This window comes from Lampris incognitus, chromosome 2 (assembly GCF_029633865.1).
Source record: "Lampris incognitus isolate fLamInc1 chromosome 2, fLamInc1.hap2, whole genome shotgun sequence".
NCBI lineage: Eukaryota > Metazoa > Chordata > Actinopteri > Lampriformes > Lampridae > Lampris > Lampris incognitus.
In genome coordinates, this window is record NC_079212.1 from 494,558 (window position 1) to 512,652 (window position 18,095).

At 45.1% G+C, this 18,095-nt stretch overlaps 1 protein-coding gene across 1 annotated transcript in view; it reads right to left on the minus strand.

Annotated features, from left to right (window-relative positions):
• Positions 1–1,174: 1,174 nt before the first annotated feature.
• The window catches only part of LOC130107367 (ADP-ribosylation factor-like protein 8A), a 48,802-nt gene continuing 31,881 nt past the window's right edge, over positions 1,175–18,095 (minus strand). The window contains exons 5-7 of the mRNA XM_056273924.1: positions 9,592–9,659; positions 2,097–2,167; positions 1,175–1,792 (exon numbers count right to left, since the gene is read on the minus strand). Coding sequence (XP_056129899.1) covers positions 1,740–1,792; positions 2,097–2,167; positions 9,592–9,659 — 192 coding nt within the window. The 3' untranslated portion in view covers positions 1,175–1,739. The remainder of the gene's footprint in view (positions 1,793–2,096; positions 2,168–9,591; positions 9,660–18,095) is intronic.

Consider the following 18,095-nt stretch of genomic DNA (forward strand, 5'->3'; position numbering starts at 1 on the left):
GCTGTGCTCCACTAGTCTGTCTAAGAGAAACATGTGGACAGACAAGTAGTAGCTGTGCTCCACTAGTCTGTCTAAGAGAAACATGGGGACAGACTTTTAGCACAGCTGCTCTACTAGTCTGTCTAGCTGTGCTCTACTAGTCTGTCTAAGGGAAACATGGGGACAGACTTGTAGCACAGCTGCTCTACTAGTCTGTCTAGCTGTGCTCTACTAGTCTGTCTAAGAGAAACATGGGGACAGACTAGTAGTAGCAGTGCTCTACCAGTCTGTCTAAGAGAAACATGTGGACAGACTAGTAGTAGCTGTGCTCCACTAGTCTGTCTAAGAGAAACATGTGGACAGACAAGTAGTAGCTGTGCTCTACTAGTCTGTCTAAGAGAAACATGGGGACAGACTTGTAGCACAGCTGCTCTACTAGTCTGTCTAGCTGTGCTCTACTAGTCTGTCTAAGAGAAACATGGGGACAGACTAGTAGTAGCTGTGCTCCACTAGTCTGTCTAAGAGAAACATGTGGACAGACTAGTAGTAGCTGTGCTCCACTAGTCTGTCTAAGAGAAACATGTGGACAGACTAGTTGGACAGACAAGTAGTAGCTGTGCTCTACTAGTCTGTCTAAGAGAAACATGGGGACAGACTTGTAGCACAGCTGCTCTACTAGTCTGTCTAGCTGTGCTCTACTAGTCTGTCTAAGAGAAACATGGGGACAGACTAGTAGTAGCTGTGCTCTACTCGTCTGTCTAAGAGAAACGTGTACAGATGAGTAGAGCACAGCTAACTGGTTAGCTGTGCTCTACACGGCTGCTAGCTTAAAGCGGCTGGTCATCATGTCTTATCATTTTTTATTTTTTTTAATAAATCTATTTCTGATTTCTCCCAATTTAGTGGCCAATCGCTCCCTATTCTAGTTCAAACACCCACCCTTGTACTGCATGCGTTCGCCAACTGCATGTCTCCGGCCGGCAGTCTGGAAGGAGACGCCTCACCACTTCTGTGACAAGGCGACTCCAGGCCGAACCACTGCTTTTTCCCCACACACACAGAGACGCATTCATGTGACGAACACAAGCCGACTCCGCCCCCCTCCTGAAGACAGCGCTGCCAATTACCGCTGCTTCATCGAGTCCGGCCATAGTCAGATCTGACAAGACCGAGGTGCGAACCCCGGTCCCCTGTGGGCAACTGCATCGACACAAAGCCGATGCTTAGACCGCTACACCACCGCGGACAATGTCTTATCATTTTAAAGCCTGATCACAACAAACATGTCAAAGCCAACTGGGCTGACAACACATTAGAGACACTATTCCATATTTCCAACAAATATGACCGAAAATTAAAAAGTGTAGATGTGATGAAGGGATAGTTTTGATGGACATGAATGAAGAGGAAGAGAGAGGGCTTCAGGCTGAGAGATACAGATACCAGCTCTACTGAGTGAGACAGTGCTGTTACTCACCAGTATGAGTGTTGCTGCCCAGTAAGGGACGTGACATCCTTCTGCATGTGACAGGATAATATAATATAATATAATATGATAATATAAGATAATATAAGATAATTAAGTTTAGCCTTCTCTCCCTCAGCAGGGTTGGTATCTGTTTAACTGGGGTAAAGTTTTACCCATTGGTCTGGGGAATTGTGGGTAATGGTAGAGCAGCAAGGTGTTTGGGTAGGTTTGCATGTGTGTGTGTGTGTGGGGGGGGGGGGCGTGCTCTGTCTTCTCAGGAGGGTGTGACTTCTCAAGAACTCCTCTTGGTCCTGGAGTGCTGGATCAACCACTGCAGCGTAATGTCTGAGACAGACAGACAGACAGACAGACAGACAGACAGACAGACAGCCAGCCAGAATGATATAGAACTGGAATGTTAATATGATTCCTGTCATTCCTGGTAAATGTTTTCCAACACAGACAGATGATATTCCCTCTGCTTATGGATTTATTGCTCAGGGACACTTGTTGGGCAAAAATAACATTAGCACCCTAAGAAGTGAACAGCCTGATGGTGTGTGTGTGTGTATATACACCCATGCATAGCAGCAGTTCTTGCTCTGTGTGTGTCTGTTTGTGTGTGTGCGCGCGCATGTGTGCATCTTACCAATGTTGTCTTTCTCCTTGCAAGAGATGGAGTAGCAGCAGATCTCTCTGTCCTGGATGGCCGACAGGTTCCTGACACACACACACACACACACACACACACACACACACACACACACACACACACACACACACACACACACACACACACACACACACACACACACACACACAGAATGACACACAAACATGGGATGATTATAAACCATGTTGATGCAGAAACATGTGCATGTGCACACACACACAAATGCACATGCACACACATGAAATCGTGCACATGCACACACACATATGCACATAAACATGTTCATCAAATCATAATTTATCATAATACTGGATCTAAAATACATCAAACACATGTAATTTCAGTCATGCAGGTCTTATAGCTGAAGTCATGCAGGCTGTATAGCTGAAGTCATGCAGGTCTTATAGCTGAGGTCATGCAGGCTGTATAGCTGAAGTCATGCAGGTCTTATAGCTGAAGTCATGCAGGCTGTATAGCTGAAGTCATGCAGGTCTTATAGCTGAAGTCATGCAGGCTGTATAGCTGAAGTCATGCAGGTCTTATAGCTGAAGTCATGCAGGGCGTATAGCTGAAGTCATGCAGGTCTTATAGCTGAAGTCATGCAGGGTGTATAGCTGAAGTCATGCAGGTCTTATAGCTGAAGTCATGCAGGTCTTATAGCTGAAGTCATGCAGGGCGTATAGCTGAAGTCATGCAGATCTTATAGCTGAAGTCATGCAGGTCTTATAGCTGAAGTCATGCAGGCCGTATAGCTGAAGTCATGCAGGTCTTATAGCTGAGGTCATGCAGGGCGTATAGCTGAAGTCATGCAGGTCTTATAGCTGAAGTCATGCAGGCTGTATAGCTGAAGTCATGCAGGTCTTATAGCTGAAGTCATGCAGGCTGTATAGCTGAAATCATGCAGGGCGTATAGCTGAAGTCATGCAGGTCTAATAGCTGAAGTCATGCAGGGTGTATAGCTGAAGTCATGCAGGTCTTATAAGTGAAGTCATGCAGGTCTTATAGCTGAAGTCATGCAGGCTGTATAGCTGAAGTCGTGCAGGTCTTATAGCTGAAGTCATGCAGGTCTTATAGCTGAAGTCATACAGGCCTTATAGCTGTAGTCATGCAGGCTGTATAGCTGAAGTCATGCAGGTCTTATAGCTGAAGTCATGCAGGTCTTATAAGTGAAGTCATGCAGGTCTTATAGCTGAAGTCATACGGGCCTTATAGCTGAAGTCATGCAGGCTGTATAGCTGAAGTCATGCAGATCTTATAGCTGAAGTCATGCAGGCCTTATAGCTGAGGTCGTGCAGGGCGTATAGCTGAAGTCATGCAGGCCTTATAGCTGAAGTCATGCAGGCCTTATAGCTGAAGTCATGCAGGTCTTATAGCAGAAGTCATGCAGGGCGTATAGCTGAAGTCATGCAGGGCGTATAGCTGAAGTCATGCAGGTCTTATAGCTGAAGTCATGCAAGCTGTATAGCTGAAGTCATGCAGGGCGTATAGCTGAAGTCATGCAGGTCTTATAGCTGAAGTCATGCAGGTCTTATAGCTGAAGTCATGCAGGCTGTATAGCTGAAGTCGTGCAGGTCTTATAGCTGAAGTCATGCAGGTCTTATAGCTGAAGTCATACAGGCCTTATAGCTGTAGTCATGCAGGCTGTATAGCTGAAGTCATGCAGGTCTTATAGCTGAAGTCATGCAGGCCTTATAGCTGAAGTCGTGCAGGGCGTATAGCTGAAGTCGTGCAGGCCTTATAGCTGAAGTCATGCAGGCCTTATAGCTGAAGTCATGCAGGTCTTATAGCTGAAGTCATGCAGGGCGTATAGCTGAAGTCATGCAGGTCTTATAGCTGAAGTCATGCAGGCCTTATAGCTGAAGTCATGCAGGGTGTATAGCTGAAGTCATGCAGGCCTTATAGCTGAAGTCATGCAGGTCTTATAGCCGAAGTCATGCAGGGTGTATAGCTGAAGTCATGCAGGTCTTATAGCTGAAGTCATGCAGGTCTTATAGCTGAAGTCATGCAGGCTGTATAGCTGAAGTCATGCAGGTCTTATAGCTGAAGTCATGCAGGCTGTATAGCTGAAGTCATGCAGGGCGTATAGCTGAAGTCATGCAGGTCTTATAGCTAAAGTCATGCAGGCCTTATATCTGAAGTCATGCAGGTCTTATAGTTGAAGTCATGCAGGGTGTATAGCTGAAGTCATGCAGGTCTTATAGCTGAAGTCATGCAGGGTGTATAGCTGAAGTCATGCAGGGCGTATAGCTGAAGTCATGCAGGCTGTATAGCTGAAGTCATGCAGGCCTTATAGCTGAAGTCATGCAGGCCTTATAACTGAAGTCATGCAGGCCTTATAGCTGAAGTCATGCAGGTCTTATAGCTGAAGTCATGCAGGCCTTATAGCTGAAGTCATGCAAGGCGTATAGCTGAAGTCATGCAGGCCTTATAGCTGAAGGCAGTTCAAATGTGTCATACTCAGTAAACACCATCCGCGATTTAATCAACATGTTCCCACATACGTCTTGCTGCATGCTCAATAACCCAGCTAAGAGAATCACAGAGGGAGAATCAGTTCATGTGGACACAGATCCATTTCATCATCATCTAAATGACTCTTCAGTCTCACTGTCAGCAGCTTCAGCTCCTGACCCGTTGGAGCCCGTCGGTGAGACAGATCAATCTGATTGGCTGTTCAGCTTAGCGAATCAGTGCAGAATGCACATGCTATTTGGCCATCGGCTGTAGTCTTTGCGGTGTGTTCAAATGCTATTTGTTGGCCTGGCAGGCAACATGAGGCGACGCAACAGTCGGCCTTCATCGCCACTAGTTGGTTTGGGTTGTCTGGGCCCTAAACTGACTGCAGGTATACCCACCCTTATAAACCATACAGTGGCATAACGACTGAAACCAACGACCACTTTCATGTGCAAATATGGGCGTGACCATTAAGTAGTGTGATGATGGCCATGTGTACTTTTCACAGAGGCTCAGGGAAGAGTTGTATCACAGCACTGTAAGATGGTGACACATGTACTCTTAGGTCCCTTTTCCATTGCATGGTACTGGCTAAACTCGACTCTACTCACTTTCCTTTTTGGGATTTGGTTTTCCACTGCAGATAGTACCCCCTCACGGCAAAGCCCCACCCGCTGCTCACTCACTGTGTGCACCGTAACATACTGATGGGCAGAGTAGTTACGCCTCTGTGGGGGGACGGGTGGCTTCCCATTAAAATTGTCAACCTGACTACATCCCCCATCACCTTGAAAAGGAACGCTAAAGTGGCCGACATCTACCCGTGCATTGCCCTAGAAGAGGTTGACAATGAGTAAGAACAGATGATGACTCAGAACGTGAGTGAAGTGAGCAGTGGCAGCTCTCATGGCAGTCTAACAGCTAAGAGCGTTGGAGGCAGCTGTGCGGTCAAAAGAAATGAGAGATTAGCTGGTCTGGGGCTCCAGAATCTGCCTGTTGATGAGTGTGAGGTGTCACCATTCTGGAAGGAAAAAATTACTGATCTGACTGAGCAGTATGAGGAGGAGTTCTCTAGACACCATTTGGACTGTGGTGAGGCTAGTGGCTTCTGTCATCGGATTCGGCTGAAAGATGACCATCCCTTCCACTTGCCTTATCGAAGACTCTCTCCCGCTCATTACCAAAAACTGAGGGAAACACTGGATGAGATGGAGGCAATGGACATTATCAGGAAGTCTAGTAGCGAGTATGCAACCCCACTCGTCCTCTGCTGGAAAAAGAATGGTGATTTGAGGTTAGGCACAGATTTGAGGTGGCTCAATGCTCACACAGTCAAAGATGCACAGCCCCTTCCTCATCAAGCTGATGTTCTTGCCACACTGGGAGGCAACGCCTTTTTCAGCACCATGGACCTAACATCTGGTTACTACAATGCCCCACTGTACGAGGATGATAAGAAATTCACCGCCTTCTCCTCTCCTCTTGGGTTGCATGAGTACAATTGTCTGCCCCAGGGGCTTTGTAACAGCCCGGCGATCTTCATGAGAAGGATGTTCTCAATCTTCGGCGATCTAAACTTTCAAAGCCTTCTCTGTTACTTAGATGATTTGTTGGTTTTTGGTAAATCGGAGGAAGACAGTTTGCAGAGGCTTGAGGTAGTGTTCCAGCGCCTAAGAGCACAAAACCTAAAACTGTCTCCATCTAAGTGCCACTTTTTGAGAAGGTCAGTTAAGTTTTTAGGACACATCATCTCTCAGGAAGGGATAGCCACAGACCCAGATAAGGTGCAGGCCATTGTCAGTGTGTCTGAGAGTGATATTATGGAGCCAGACGGCGTCACTCCATCTGTCAGTAAGATCCAGTCGTTCTTAGGCATGGTAGTGTATTACCAGCACTACATTGAGAACTGCTCCAGGGTGGCAAAACCACTGTTCCAACTGACCACTGGCAGGAAAAAGCCACGGAGAGGCAAACTAAACAAGAAGCCTGCTCCATCTCATAAAATCACTCCAGCAGACTGAACTACTGAGTGTAAGGAGGCGTTTAGTGCTCCGAAGGCTACGTTGACTGATCAGGTCCTGTTAGCTCACCCTGATTTCTCTCGACCATTCTTACTCTCTGTTGATGCATCTAGTAGTGGGCTAGGGGCGGTAGTTTCACAAGTGCAGGGAGGTCATGTAGCAGCTAAGCCCATCACTTTCACTAGCAAATCTCTGAATCATGCCAAGTCTAAATATCCAGCTCATAGGTTAGAGTTTCTCGCTATGAAGTGGGCTATTCACGACAAGTTCAGTCACTGGTTGCGGGGGAATAGGTTTACAGTCTGGACTGACAATAATCCGCTTAAGTACATACTGACAAAGCCAAAACTTGACGCATGCAAGCAGAGGTGGGTGTCTACGCTGGCACCTTTTGATTTTGATATTCAATACATACAGGGCCTAAAAATACAGTGGCAGATGCGTTAAGCAGGTAGCCTTTTGTTAGTCTTAGGGTGATGCATAGACCAACCAGAACACCATATAATTTGCTGTTAAGAGGAGGCTAGGAGTCTGCAGGTGACTGACGTACAGAACATGTTCCATCTTTCCTGTGAAAAACCAGAGGGGGGGGGGGTTTAGCTTCGTCCATCCAGAGCTCTGTTGAGGTTAGTGGGGATGCAGCCAGTGACAGTGGGAGGTTAACCTATGAGGAAGTGTCTGCCGTACTCAACACTCACCGCCGTTGGGAAGATGTGCAGCCATGAGGGCAGTCTCTTATGTGCAGCAGATGGAGCACTTGGTGTCAACAGGCCAGAGCCCATTGCCAGTATTCGCTCATAAGGAGCTGTATGATAAACAAAGTCAAGACCCTGTTATCAGTAGAGCGAAATTCATTGTAGACAGAGGCTGCCGCCCATCTAGAAGAGAGAGGGTTCATGAGACAAAGGAAAGCAACCGCACATTGAGACAATGGGGGAAGCTCACTACTCGGTTAGGATTCTTGTATCGTGTCTCAAAACCCCCTGTGAGCAATAAGAGAAAATTCCAATATGTTGTGCCTACTGCTGAGAGGCCAAGTGTTGAAGGGGGTTCATGATGACACCGGCCATCAGGGCCAGCAGCGCACACTGTGACTCACAAGGCAGCGCTTCTACTGGAACTCCATGGAGCAAGATGTCAGAGAGTACACCACTGCAAGAGATGTGTACTCAGTAAAACGCCTGAGCCTGAGGCTAGAGCCCGCTTGTCTCTATAATCACCACTGCACCCCTTGAACTAGTGTGTATCGACTTCTGGTCGGCCGAGGATACCAACAACAAATCTGTCGATGTGCTAGTGGTAACGGATCACCTTACTTAACTTGCTTGTGCTTACCCATATCCAAATCAGTCTGCCAAGATAGTAGTCCATGTGCTGTGGGATCATTTCTTTTCCATCTATGGTTTCCCAGCATGCATTCATTCTGACCAAGGGGCTAACTTTGAGAGTTCACTCAATGCAGAGCTGCTTCATATGGCAGGAGTTGACAAGTCCCATACCACGCCATACCACCCTATGGGAAATGGACAAGCGGAGCGCTTCAATCACCCTCTGGGTAGCATGATTCGTTCTTTACCGCCTCGTACCAAAGCAAAATGGCCTCAGATGTTGAACATACTTACCTTTGCATATAATTGCACAATCCATGAGACCACAGGATTGCCACCCTTCTTTTTAATGTTCGGCCGCACCCCAAGACTACCTGTCGATGTTATGTTTGACAGTGTCCTCTTGGATGGAGAAACAGTGGATGTGGAAAAGTATGTACAGTCACTGGGAAAGGATCTGAGGGAGGCAATGACACTAGCTCAGAAACATGCGGAGAAGCAGCAGTCCGGGCAGGCTGAGGTGTATAATCGGAAGTTAAAGGGACATTCTGTAGAGAAGGGAGATAGGGCAAATAAAGAGGAGCGTGGGAAGAAAAAGCTAGCTGATCGCTGGGAGAACACTGTCTACATTGTTGTTAGTAAAAATGATGCATTGAACATATATAGTATCCACCATCCTGTCACGGGCAGGATTAAGACTGTTCATCGTAATTTGATTATGCCAGTCAACTTTCTGCCTCTGCCATCGTGAGATGAGCCCGAGACTGAGGTGCCCTCCCTCAGCACTGTACCACAATACAGCAGCCGCAGTATTGTTTATAACGGTGGGGTACCTGCAGTCAGGTGAGACTTGAAGCAGCCGCAGTATTGTTTATAACGGTGGGGTACCTGCAGTCAGGTGAGACTTGACAGAGCCGCTGTATTGTTTAAAATGGTGGGGTACCTGCAGTCAGGTGAGACTTGACGCAGCCGCTGTATTGTTTATAAGGGTGGGGTACCTGCAGTCAGGTGAGACTTGACGGAGCCGCTGTATTGTTTATAAGGGTGGGGTACCTGCAGTCAGGTGAGACTTGAAGCAGCCGCTGTATTGTTTATAAGGGTGGGGTACCTGGAGTCAGGTGAGACTTGACGGAGCCGCTGTATTGTGAAACTGGAGAGGTCACTCAGATGATGATGAAACGTTTCTCTCTCAGTAAATGTTGTGTCCAGATTAACTGATTCACCTTTCTGTTATTTTCCCAAATAAAGATTCTACTTTGCACCATGAAATATTCTTCACAAATGAAAACTTTATGTAAACTTCTCAACAAATATGATGTTGATTTGAGTAAAATGCTACCCTGAGGCTAAATATGAAAAGTTTTTACACGCAACAGCTAGCCATATGTTATCTTTATTTGCACACCTCATGATCAAGTTCACAACATGAAGGTATGAAGATATATTCTATTTCAAATAGACAACACATGTTTCTGTTTCAGAGAACAAGTCTAAATCTGCCAGCTGGACTACAGACTTGACTCCAGATGTTTCATTCAAATCTCATGCATTTTTCTCACGGCTCCAAAATACAAACTGACACTTCAGGAAACACAATTGGACTTGCTCATGTTCCAGTAATTCCCACATCATGTTTGTGTCCAGTCAGTGTCGGTGAAGACTCACATTTTCTCAATGAGCTCCTTCTCATCCAGAGCTCCTGGTAGATCCCTCTTGTTCCCCAACACCAAGACCTGCACACACACACACACACACACACACACACACACACACACACACACACACACACACACACACACACACACACACACACACACACAGATAAACAGATGGATAGACAGACAGACGCACACAGATAGACATGCAGAAACACACACAAACACACACACATAGATAGACAGACACATGCAGACATGCAGTCAGACACACATGCAGACAAGCAGACAGACAGAGGGATAGACAGACAGATAGGCAGATGGACAGACAGACATAGACAGACAGACATATAGACAGAGATGGAAAAAATACAGAAAAGACAGATAGACAGACAGACAGATGGATAGACAGACAGAGAGACAGACAGACAGACGGATAGAAAGACAAATGGATCGACAGATGGATAGACAGACATAGACAGAAAGACAGACACATGGATAGACAGACAGACAAATGGATAGACAGACAGAAAGACAGACAGACAGACAGAGTTTGTTTGAATAAATACTGTAATGATGTTTAACGTGTTTAATGAGCTACTACAATACATTTGAAAGACAGATCATATAAACCTGTACACGGCCTTGTGAGGTTTAACGGATGTGAGAAACTTGTACAGTGTCTGATTGGTGGTGACCAAATCTGGTCTGACATATCCTGTCCTTTCCTTCCTGAGCTCATTGTGTTGTAGATTTCAACGTCCCCCTAGAAACAGTAGAAACTTGACAACATGGATACAACAAAAACTTTATCACCCTCTCCTCAGGGCATGTTTGATTCTGTCCGCAAAGAATATGAATTGAACAGTTTCACACCGTGATGTGGGAGTGACGAAGAAGGACAGGATTAGGAACGAGTATATTAGAGGGACAGCTCAGGTTGGACGGTGTGGAGACAAAGCAAGAGAGAGAAGATTGAGATGGTTTGGACATGTGTGGAGGAGAGATGCTGGGTATATTGGGAGAAGGATGCTGAATATGGAGCTGCCAGGGAAGAGGAGAAGAGGAAGGCCAAAGAGGAGGTTTATGGATGTGGTTAGGAAGGACATGCAGGTGGCTGGTGTGACAGAGGAAGATGCAGAAGACAGGAAGAGATGGAAACGGATGATCCGCTGTGGCGACCCCTAACGGGAGCAGCCGAAAGTAGTAGTAGTAGTAGTAGTAGTAGTAGTAGTGGTTACACGCTGTGATGTGCCTGCCTTTTTCGCAGCTGGTCATGGTAAATGCGCAGCTTTTAAAGTGGTCCTATCATTTCATGCTGATTCCAGCTCTAGGTTTTCCTCTGGAGCTCTGCTAGAGTAGCTCTGTATGATTTCTCTTACAACGGAGCTACGCTAGAGTAGCTCTGTATGATTTCTCTTACACTGGAGCTCTGCTAGAGGAGCTCTGTGTGATTTCTCTTACAATGGAGCTACGCTAGAGTAGCTCTGTATGATTTCTCTTACAATGGAGCAACGCTAGAGTAGCTCTGTATGATTTCTCTTACACTGGAGCTCTGCTAGAGGAGCTCTGTGTGATTTCTCTTACACTGGAGCTCCGCTAGAGTAGCTCTGTATGATTTCTCTTACAATGGAGCTCCGCTAGAGTAGCTCTGTATGATTTCTCTTACACTGGAGCTCCGCTAGAGTAGCTCTGTATGATTTCTCTTACAATGGAGCTCCGCTAGAGTATGATTTCTCTTACACTGGAGCTCTGCTAGAGGAGCTCTGTGTGATTTCTCTTACATTGGAGCTCCGCTAGAGGAGCGCTGTGTGATCTATCTTACACTGGAGCTCTGCTAGAGGAGTTCTGTGTGATTTCTCTTACACTGGAGCTCTGCTAGAGGAGCTCTGTGTGATTTCTCTTACACTGGAGCTCCGCTAGAGGAGCTCTGTGTGATTTCTCTTTCACTGGAGCTCCGCAAGAGTAGCTCTGTATGATTTCTCTTACACTGGAGCTCCGCTAGAGTAGCTCTGTATGATTTCTCTTACACTGGAGCTCTGCTAGAGTAGCTCTGTATGATTTCTCTTATACTGGAGCTCTACTAGAGGAGCGCTGTGTGATCTATCTTACACTGGAGCTCTGCTAGAGGGGCTCTGTGTGATTTCTCTTACACTGGAGCTCTGCTAGAGGAGCTCTGTGTGATTTCTCTTACACTGGAGCTCTGCTAGAGTAACTCTGTATGATTTCTCTTACACTGGAGCTCTGCTAGAGGAGCTCTGTGTGATTTCTCTTACATTGGAGCTCCGCTAAAGGAGCGCTGTGTGATCTATCTTACACTGGAGCTCTGCTAGAGGAGTTCTGTGTGATTTCTCTTACACTGGAGCTCTGCTAGAGGAGCTCTGTGTGATTTCTCTTACACTGGAGCTCCGCTAGAGGAGCTCTGTGTGATTTCTCTTACACTGGAGCTCCGCAAGAGTAGCTCTGTATGATTTCTCTTACACTGGAGCTCCGCTAGAGTAGCTCTGTATGATTTCTCTTACACTGGAGCTCTGCTAGAGTAGCTCTGTGTGATTTCTCTTACACTGGAGCTCCGCTAGAGGAGCTCTGTGTGATTTCTCTTACACTGGAGCTCCGCAAGAGTAGCTCTGTATGATTTCTCTTACAGTGGAGCTCCGCTAGAGTAGCTCTGTGTGATTTCTCTTACACTGGAGCTCTGCTATAACCAGCATCTCTCCTCCACACATGTCCAAACCATCTCAGTCTTGCCTCTCTTCCTTTGTCTCCAAACCCTCTAACCTGAGCTGTCATTTTAATATACTCGTTCCTAATCCTGTCCTTCTTCGTCACTCCCAGTGAAAATCTTATCATCTTCATCTCTGCCACCTCCAGCTCCGCCTCCTGTCTTTTCATCAGTGCCACTGTCTCCAAACCATAGAACATAGCTGGTCTCACAACCATCTTGTAAACCTTCCCGTTAACTCTTGCTGGTACCCTTCTGTCACTAATCACTCCTGGCACTCTTCTCCACCCACTCCACCCTGCCTGCACTCTCTTCTTCACCTCTCTCCTGCACTCCCCGCTACTTTGGACAGTTGACCCCAAGTATTTAAACTCATATGCCTTTTTCACCTCCACTCCTTGCATCCTGACCATTCCACTGTCCTCCCTCTCATTCACGCATAGGTATTCCATCTTGCTCCTACTGACTTTCATGTCTCTATTAATATTATGTTTCTGGTAAATATTATGTCTGGTAAATATTACGTCTCTGGTAATATCATGTCTCTGGTAAATATTACGTGTCTGGCAATTTTATGTCTCTGGTAATATTATGTCTCTGGTAATATTAAGCCTCTGGTAAATTTTGTGTGTCTGGTAAACAGTACGTCTCTGGTAATTTTACGTCCCTGGTAATATTATGTCTCTGGTAATATTATGTCTTTGGTAATATTATGTCTCTGGTAAATATTACATCTCTGGTATATATTACATCTCTGATAATATTATGTTTCTGGTAATATTGTCTCTCGCAATGTTATGTCTCTGGTAATATTGTTTCTTGTAGCATTATGTCTCTGGTAAATATTATGTCTCTGGTAATATTACCTCTCTGGTTATATTATGTCTCTGGTAATATTATGTCTCTTAAATAGTACATCTCTGGTAATATTATGTCTCTGGTAATATTGTCTCTGGTAAATAGTATGTCTCGGGTCATATTATGTGTCTGGTAAATAGTATGTCTCGGGTCATATTATGTGTCTGGTAAGTATTACATTACGTCTCTAGTAAATATTATGTCTCTGGCAGTATTATGTCTCCGGTAATATTATGCCTCTGGTAAATATTATGTCTCTGGCAGTATTATGTCTCCGGTAATATTATGTCTCTGGTAAATAGTATGTCTCGGGTCATATTATGTGTCTGTTAAATAGTATGTCTCTGGTAAATAGTACATCTCTGGTAATATTATGTCTCTGGTCATATTATGTCTCTGGTAAATAGTACATCTCTGGTAATATTATGTCTCTGGTAAATATTACATTACGTCTCTGGTGAATATTATGTCTCTGGCAGTATTATGTCTCCGGTAATATTATGCCTCTGGTAAATATTACGTCTCTGGTAAATAGTACATCTCTGGTAATATTATGTCTCTGGTAAATATTACATTATGTCTCTGGTGAATATTATGTCTCTGGCAGTATAATGTCTCCGGTAATATTATGTCTCTGGTAAATATTACCTCTCTGGTAAATAGTACATCTCTGGTAAATATTATGTCTCTGGCAGTATTATGTCTCCAGTAATATTATGCCTCTAGTAAATATTACGTCTCTGGTAAATAGTACATCTCTGGTAATATTATGTCTCTGGTAAATATTACATTACGTCTCTGGTAGTATTATGTCTCTGGTAAATATTATGTCTCTGGCAGTATTATGTCTCTGGTAAATATTACATTACGTCTCTGGTGAATATTATGTCTCTGGTAGTATTATGTCACCGGTAATATTATGCCTCTGGTAAATATTACGTCTCTGGTAAATATTACGTCTCTGGTAATATTATGTCTCTGGTAAATATTACATTACGTCTCTGGTAGTATTATGTCTCTGGTAAATATTACGTCTCTGGTGAATATTATGTCTCTGGCAGTATTATGTCTCCGGTAATATTATGCCTCTGGTAAATATTACGTCTCTGATAAATAGTACATGTCTGGTAAATAGTACGCTCATTACCTGCTCATTGGCTTGCAATAACAAGCCGCATTTAACAATGCTTCAGTAGATAACCCTGTTGTTAATCGGTGCGGGGAACTGAAGTGGAAAACGTCTGCTATCAGACTAGCTAGCCAGTAAAATGTTATTCTGCTTTCGCCAGATGATGACGGTATCTCCCTGCATCATCAGTTATTTCTATGCTGGAGTACAGTGATGCCTTAAATACTAATTAAATGGACTGTTTTGTGAGGACGTGTACATACATTTATCAAGAAGACTGTAGTTTGACAGGCTTTTGGCTGAGAATGTCTTCGTTTGAGCATTACTGCTTTTGTTATCATAAAATTATAGTTAACTGCTTATTACTTCAAAAAAAAATGGTGTTTGGGGGATGGTTGTGAAAATAATGCCAGAGTTCGAGTGGATATGGTAGAAATAAAGGCATGTCTGACTGACTGCTCGGGGCACAGCTGTATTGTTTTGAGCAAATCGCCGTTAGCTCCCGAAATAACTTTAGCTTCATTGTATACGCCCATTGTCTGCACTTAAACTGTATTCACAAGTCATTTGGTCCAATGATCAATACAAAACAAACATTTCAAAGATATAATGTTACTTACAGCTTGTGCTTCTGACTCCTCGCTCATCTTTTAACCCTAGCCTAGCCGACCATCCGGCTTCATACTGGGCTCTAAAGAAAAGTCCTCTGAAGTGGCGTGAATAAACAAACAAGTTGGCATGTGGCTGTTGTTGGCCAAAAAAAAAAAAAAAGAAAAAAAGATGTTATGTCTTATGTGCCAGAAGTATACACTATATATATTCACCTACCTACTACTACTACTACTACTACTACTACTACTACTTTCGGCTGCTCCCGTTAGGGGTCGCCACAGCGGATCATCCGTATATTCACCTACCATCCACCTCAAAAGCACATATTATATGTTAGTTAGCCTGCTACAATTTTATTTAGCAGACACTTACAACACAAGCAAGGAGCTAGTCAGGAGGCAACAATGCAAGTAAGTGCAAACAAACTAGGTTCAGGTCCGATAGGTCATAGGTGTCAACACGCAATGTACAAAGGTTGCACAGTGCACATAGAAGTTTTTTTTTTATTTTAATATATATATATATATATATATATATATATATATATATATATATATATATATATATATATATATATATATATTAGTACCATCAGGTGTGAAGGTGTTCGTGAAAGAGCCGGGTCTTTAGCTTCTTCTTAAAAATGGAGAAGGAGTCAGCGGATCGAATGGAGTTTGGTAGCTCGTTCCACTACCAGGGAACTACTGAAGAGAAGAGTCTGGCTAGTGACTTAGGGCCCCATTGTGGCGGAAGTGCCAGGTGCCTTTCATTGGCAGAGTGTACTGGGCACTAGTGTAGTGTAGACCTGAATGAGGGAGTTCAGGTAGGTGGGAGCTGTTTTAGTTGATGTTTTGTAAGCGAGCATCAAGGTTTTGAATTTGATGCGGGCAGCAACTGGGAGCCAGTGGAGGGATATGAACAGCAGAGTGACTTGTGCTGTTTTGGGTTGGTTGCAGACCAGATGCGCCGCCGCATTCTGGATTATCTGTAGAGGTTTGAAAGTGCATGCAAGCAGACCTGCCAGTAAGGAGTTGCAGTAGTCATGCATGATATTACAAGAGCCTGTACCGGGAGTTGTGCTGCACGCTCAGACAGGTAGGGTCTAATTTTCCTGGTGTTGTACAGGGCAAATCGGCACAACCATGCAACTGAGGTCACGTGAACCTTAAAAGGTTAGTTGGTCATCAATCATGACACCTAGGTTTCGGGCAGACTTTGTGGGTATGAGTTGGATCGATCTGGGCTGGATGGACTGGCTGGGATGACAAGGAGCTCAGTCTTAGATAGGTTAAGCAGAAGGTGGCATTCTTTCATCCATGCAGCGATATCAGCAAGGCATGCCATTGCCATGAAGAGCTTTGAAAGACTGGTTCTGGCTCACATCAAAAACATTACCCCCCCCCCCCCCATATTCGACCCAGATCAGTTCGCCTACCATCCCAAAAGGTCTATTGAGGATGCCATTGCCACTGCCCTGCACGTTGCTCTGACCCACCTTGAACTTAACAACACATACATCCGGTTGCTGTTTATAGATTACAGCTCTGCCTTCAACACTATCATCCCCGCCAAACTAACCACCAAACTCCTCTCCCTTGGCCTCAACCCCTCCCTCTGTAACTGGATCCTGGACTTCCTGACCAACAGACCTCAGTCTGTTAGGTTAGGTGACCACGCCTCCTCCACCCTGACCCTCAGCACAGGTGCCCCTCAAGGCTGTGTTCTGAGCCCCCTCCTTTTCTCCCTCTTTACCCACGACTGCCTGCCAACTCACCCTTCAAATGTTATAGTTAAGTTTGCAGATGACACCACAGTCATTGGCCGTATCACCAACAATGACGAGATGGCCTACAGAGATGAGATTGAGCACCTCACATCATGGTGTACTACCAACAATCTTGTCCTTAATGTGCAGAAGACAAAGGAGCTGATTGTGGACTTCAGGAGGTCTAGAAGCTGCAGCCACTCCCCCATTCACATCAATGGGTTGGAAGTGGAGCGTGTTACCAGCTTTAAATTCCTTGGAGTCCACATCAGCGAGGACCTTTCGTGGACATTAAACACCCAGGCCCTTATGAAAAAGGCCCAACAACGCCTGCATTTCCTGAGGAGGCTGAGGAGTGCCCGTCTACCCCCCGAAATTCTCACCAACTTCTACCACTGCACCATAGAGAGCATCCTGACCATCTGCATCTCAGTGTGGTACGGCAGCTGCACCTCAGTAGACCAGAAAGCTCTGCAGCGGGTCATCAAGGCGGCCCAGCAGATCACTGGTACCCAGCTCCCAGCCATAAAAGACATTTATCACAAACGCTGCCTTCGAAGGGGTCTGAGCATCAGCAGAGATCCCACCCACCCCAACCATGGACTGTTCTCCCCCCTGCGCTCTGGGAGGCGCTACAGGAGCCTCAGAGCCCGCACTACCAGGCTCAAAAACAGCTTCTTTCCACAAGCTGTTGCCCACCTGAACCTGGCTACCCACTGAATGTCTGTAGATATTTTTAAATATTTTGTACTCCAGCTCTCTTTTTAACTTATTTTAGCTTTTGGTCTTCATGTGTGTATATCTTATACTGTGTTTGCTGTGTTTGTCTGTGTCTGTCTTGCACTGTTTGGTGAAGCCACAGCCCTCATTTCATTTTTAACATGTGCCTGCACATTGTTTTTAATGACAATAAATTGAATTGAATTGAATTGAATGATATCCGTGCCGACACTGTGAGATCATCTGGTGGGAATGATAGGACGAGCTAGGTATCATCAGCATAGCAATGGTATGAGAAACCATGGGAGTGGAAGATTGCACCAAGTGAGGTGGTGTATATTGATTGAGAAAAGAAGGGGACCGAGCACTGACCCTGAGGCACCCCTGTGGATAAGCTGTGTGGTTTGGACACTTCTCCCCTCTAAGACACCTAAAAAATCTCCCTGAGAGGTAGGACATGTACCAGTGGAGGGCAGATCCTGCGATACCAAGCTCAGTGGGTGTGGAGAAGAGGATTTGGTGGTTAACCGTGTCAAAGGCAGCTGAAAGATCTAGCAGCAATAAAACTAATAGTGGGGCGGATAAGTGACCGAGGTGTGCATATCTGGATAAAAGCATGAAAATGGGTACATGGGGGTTTAGAGTATGCTGATTTCAAAAATAGCGAGAACCACGATGTCACTCCAACAGTTCCTGCCCAAAATCAAA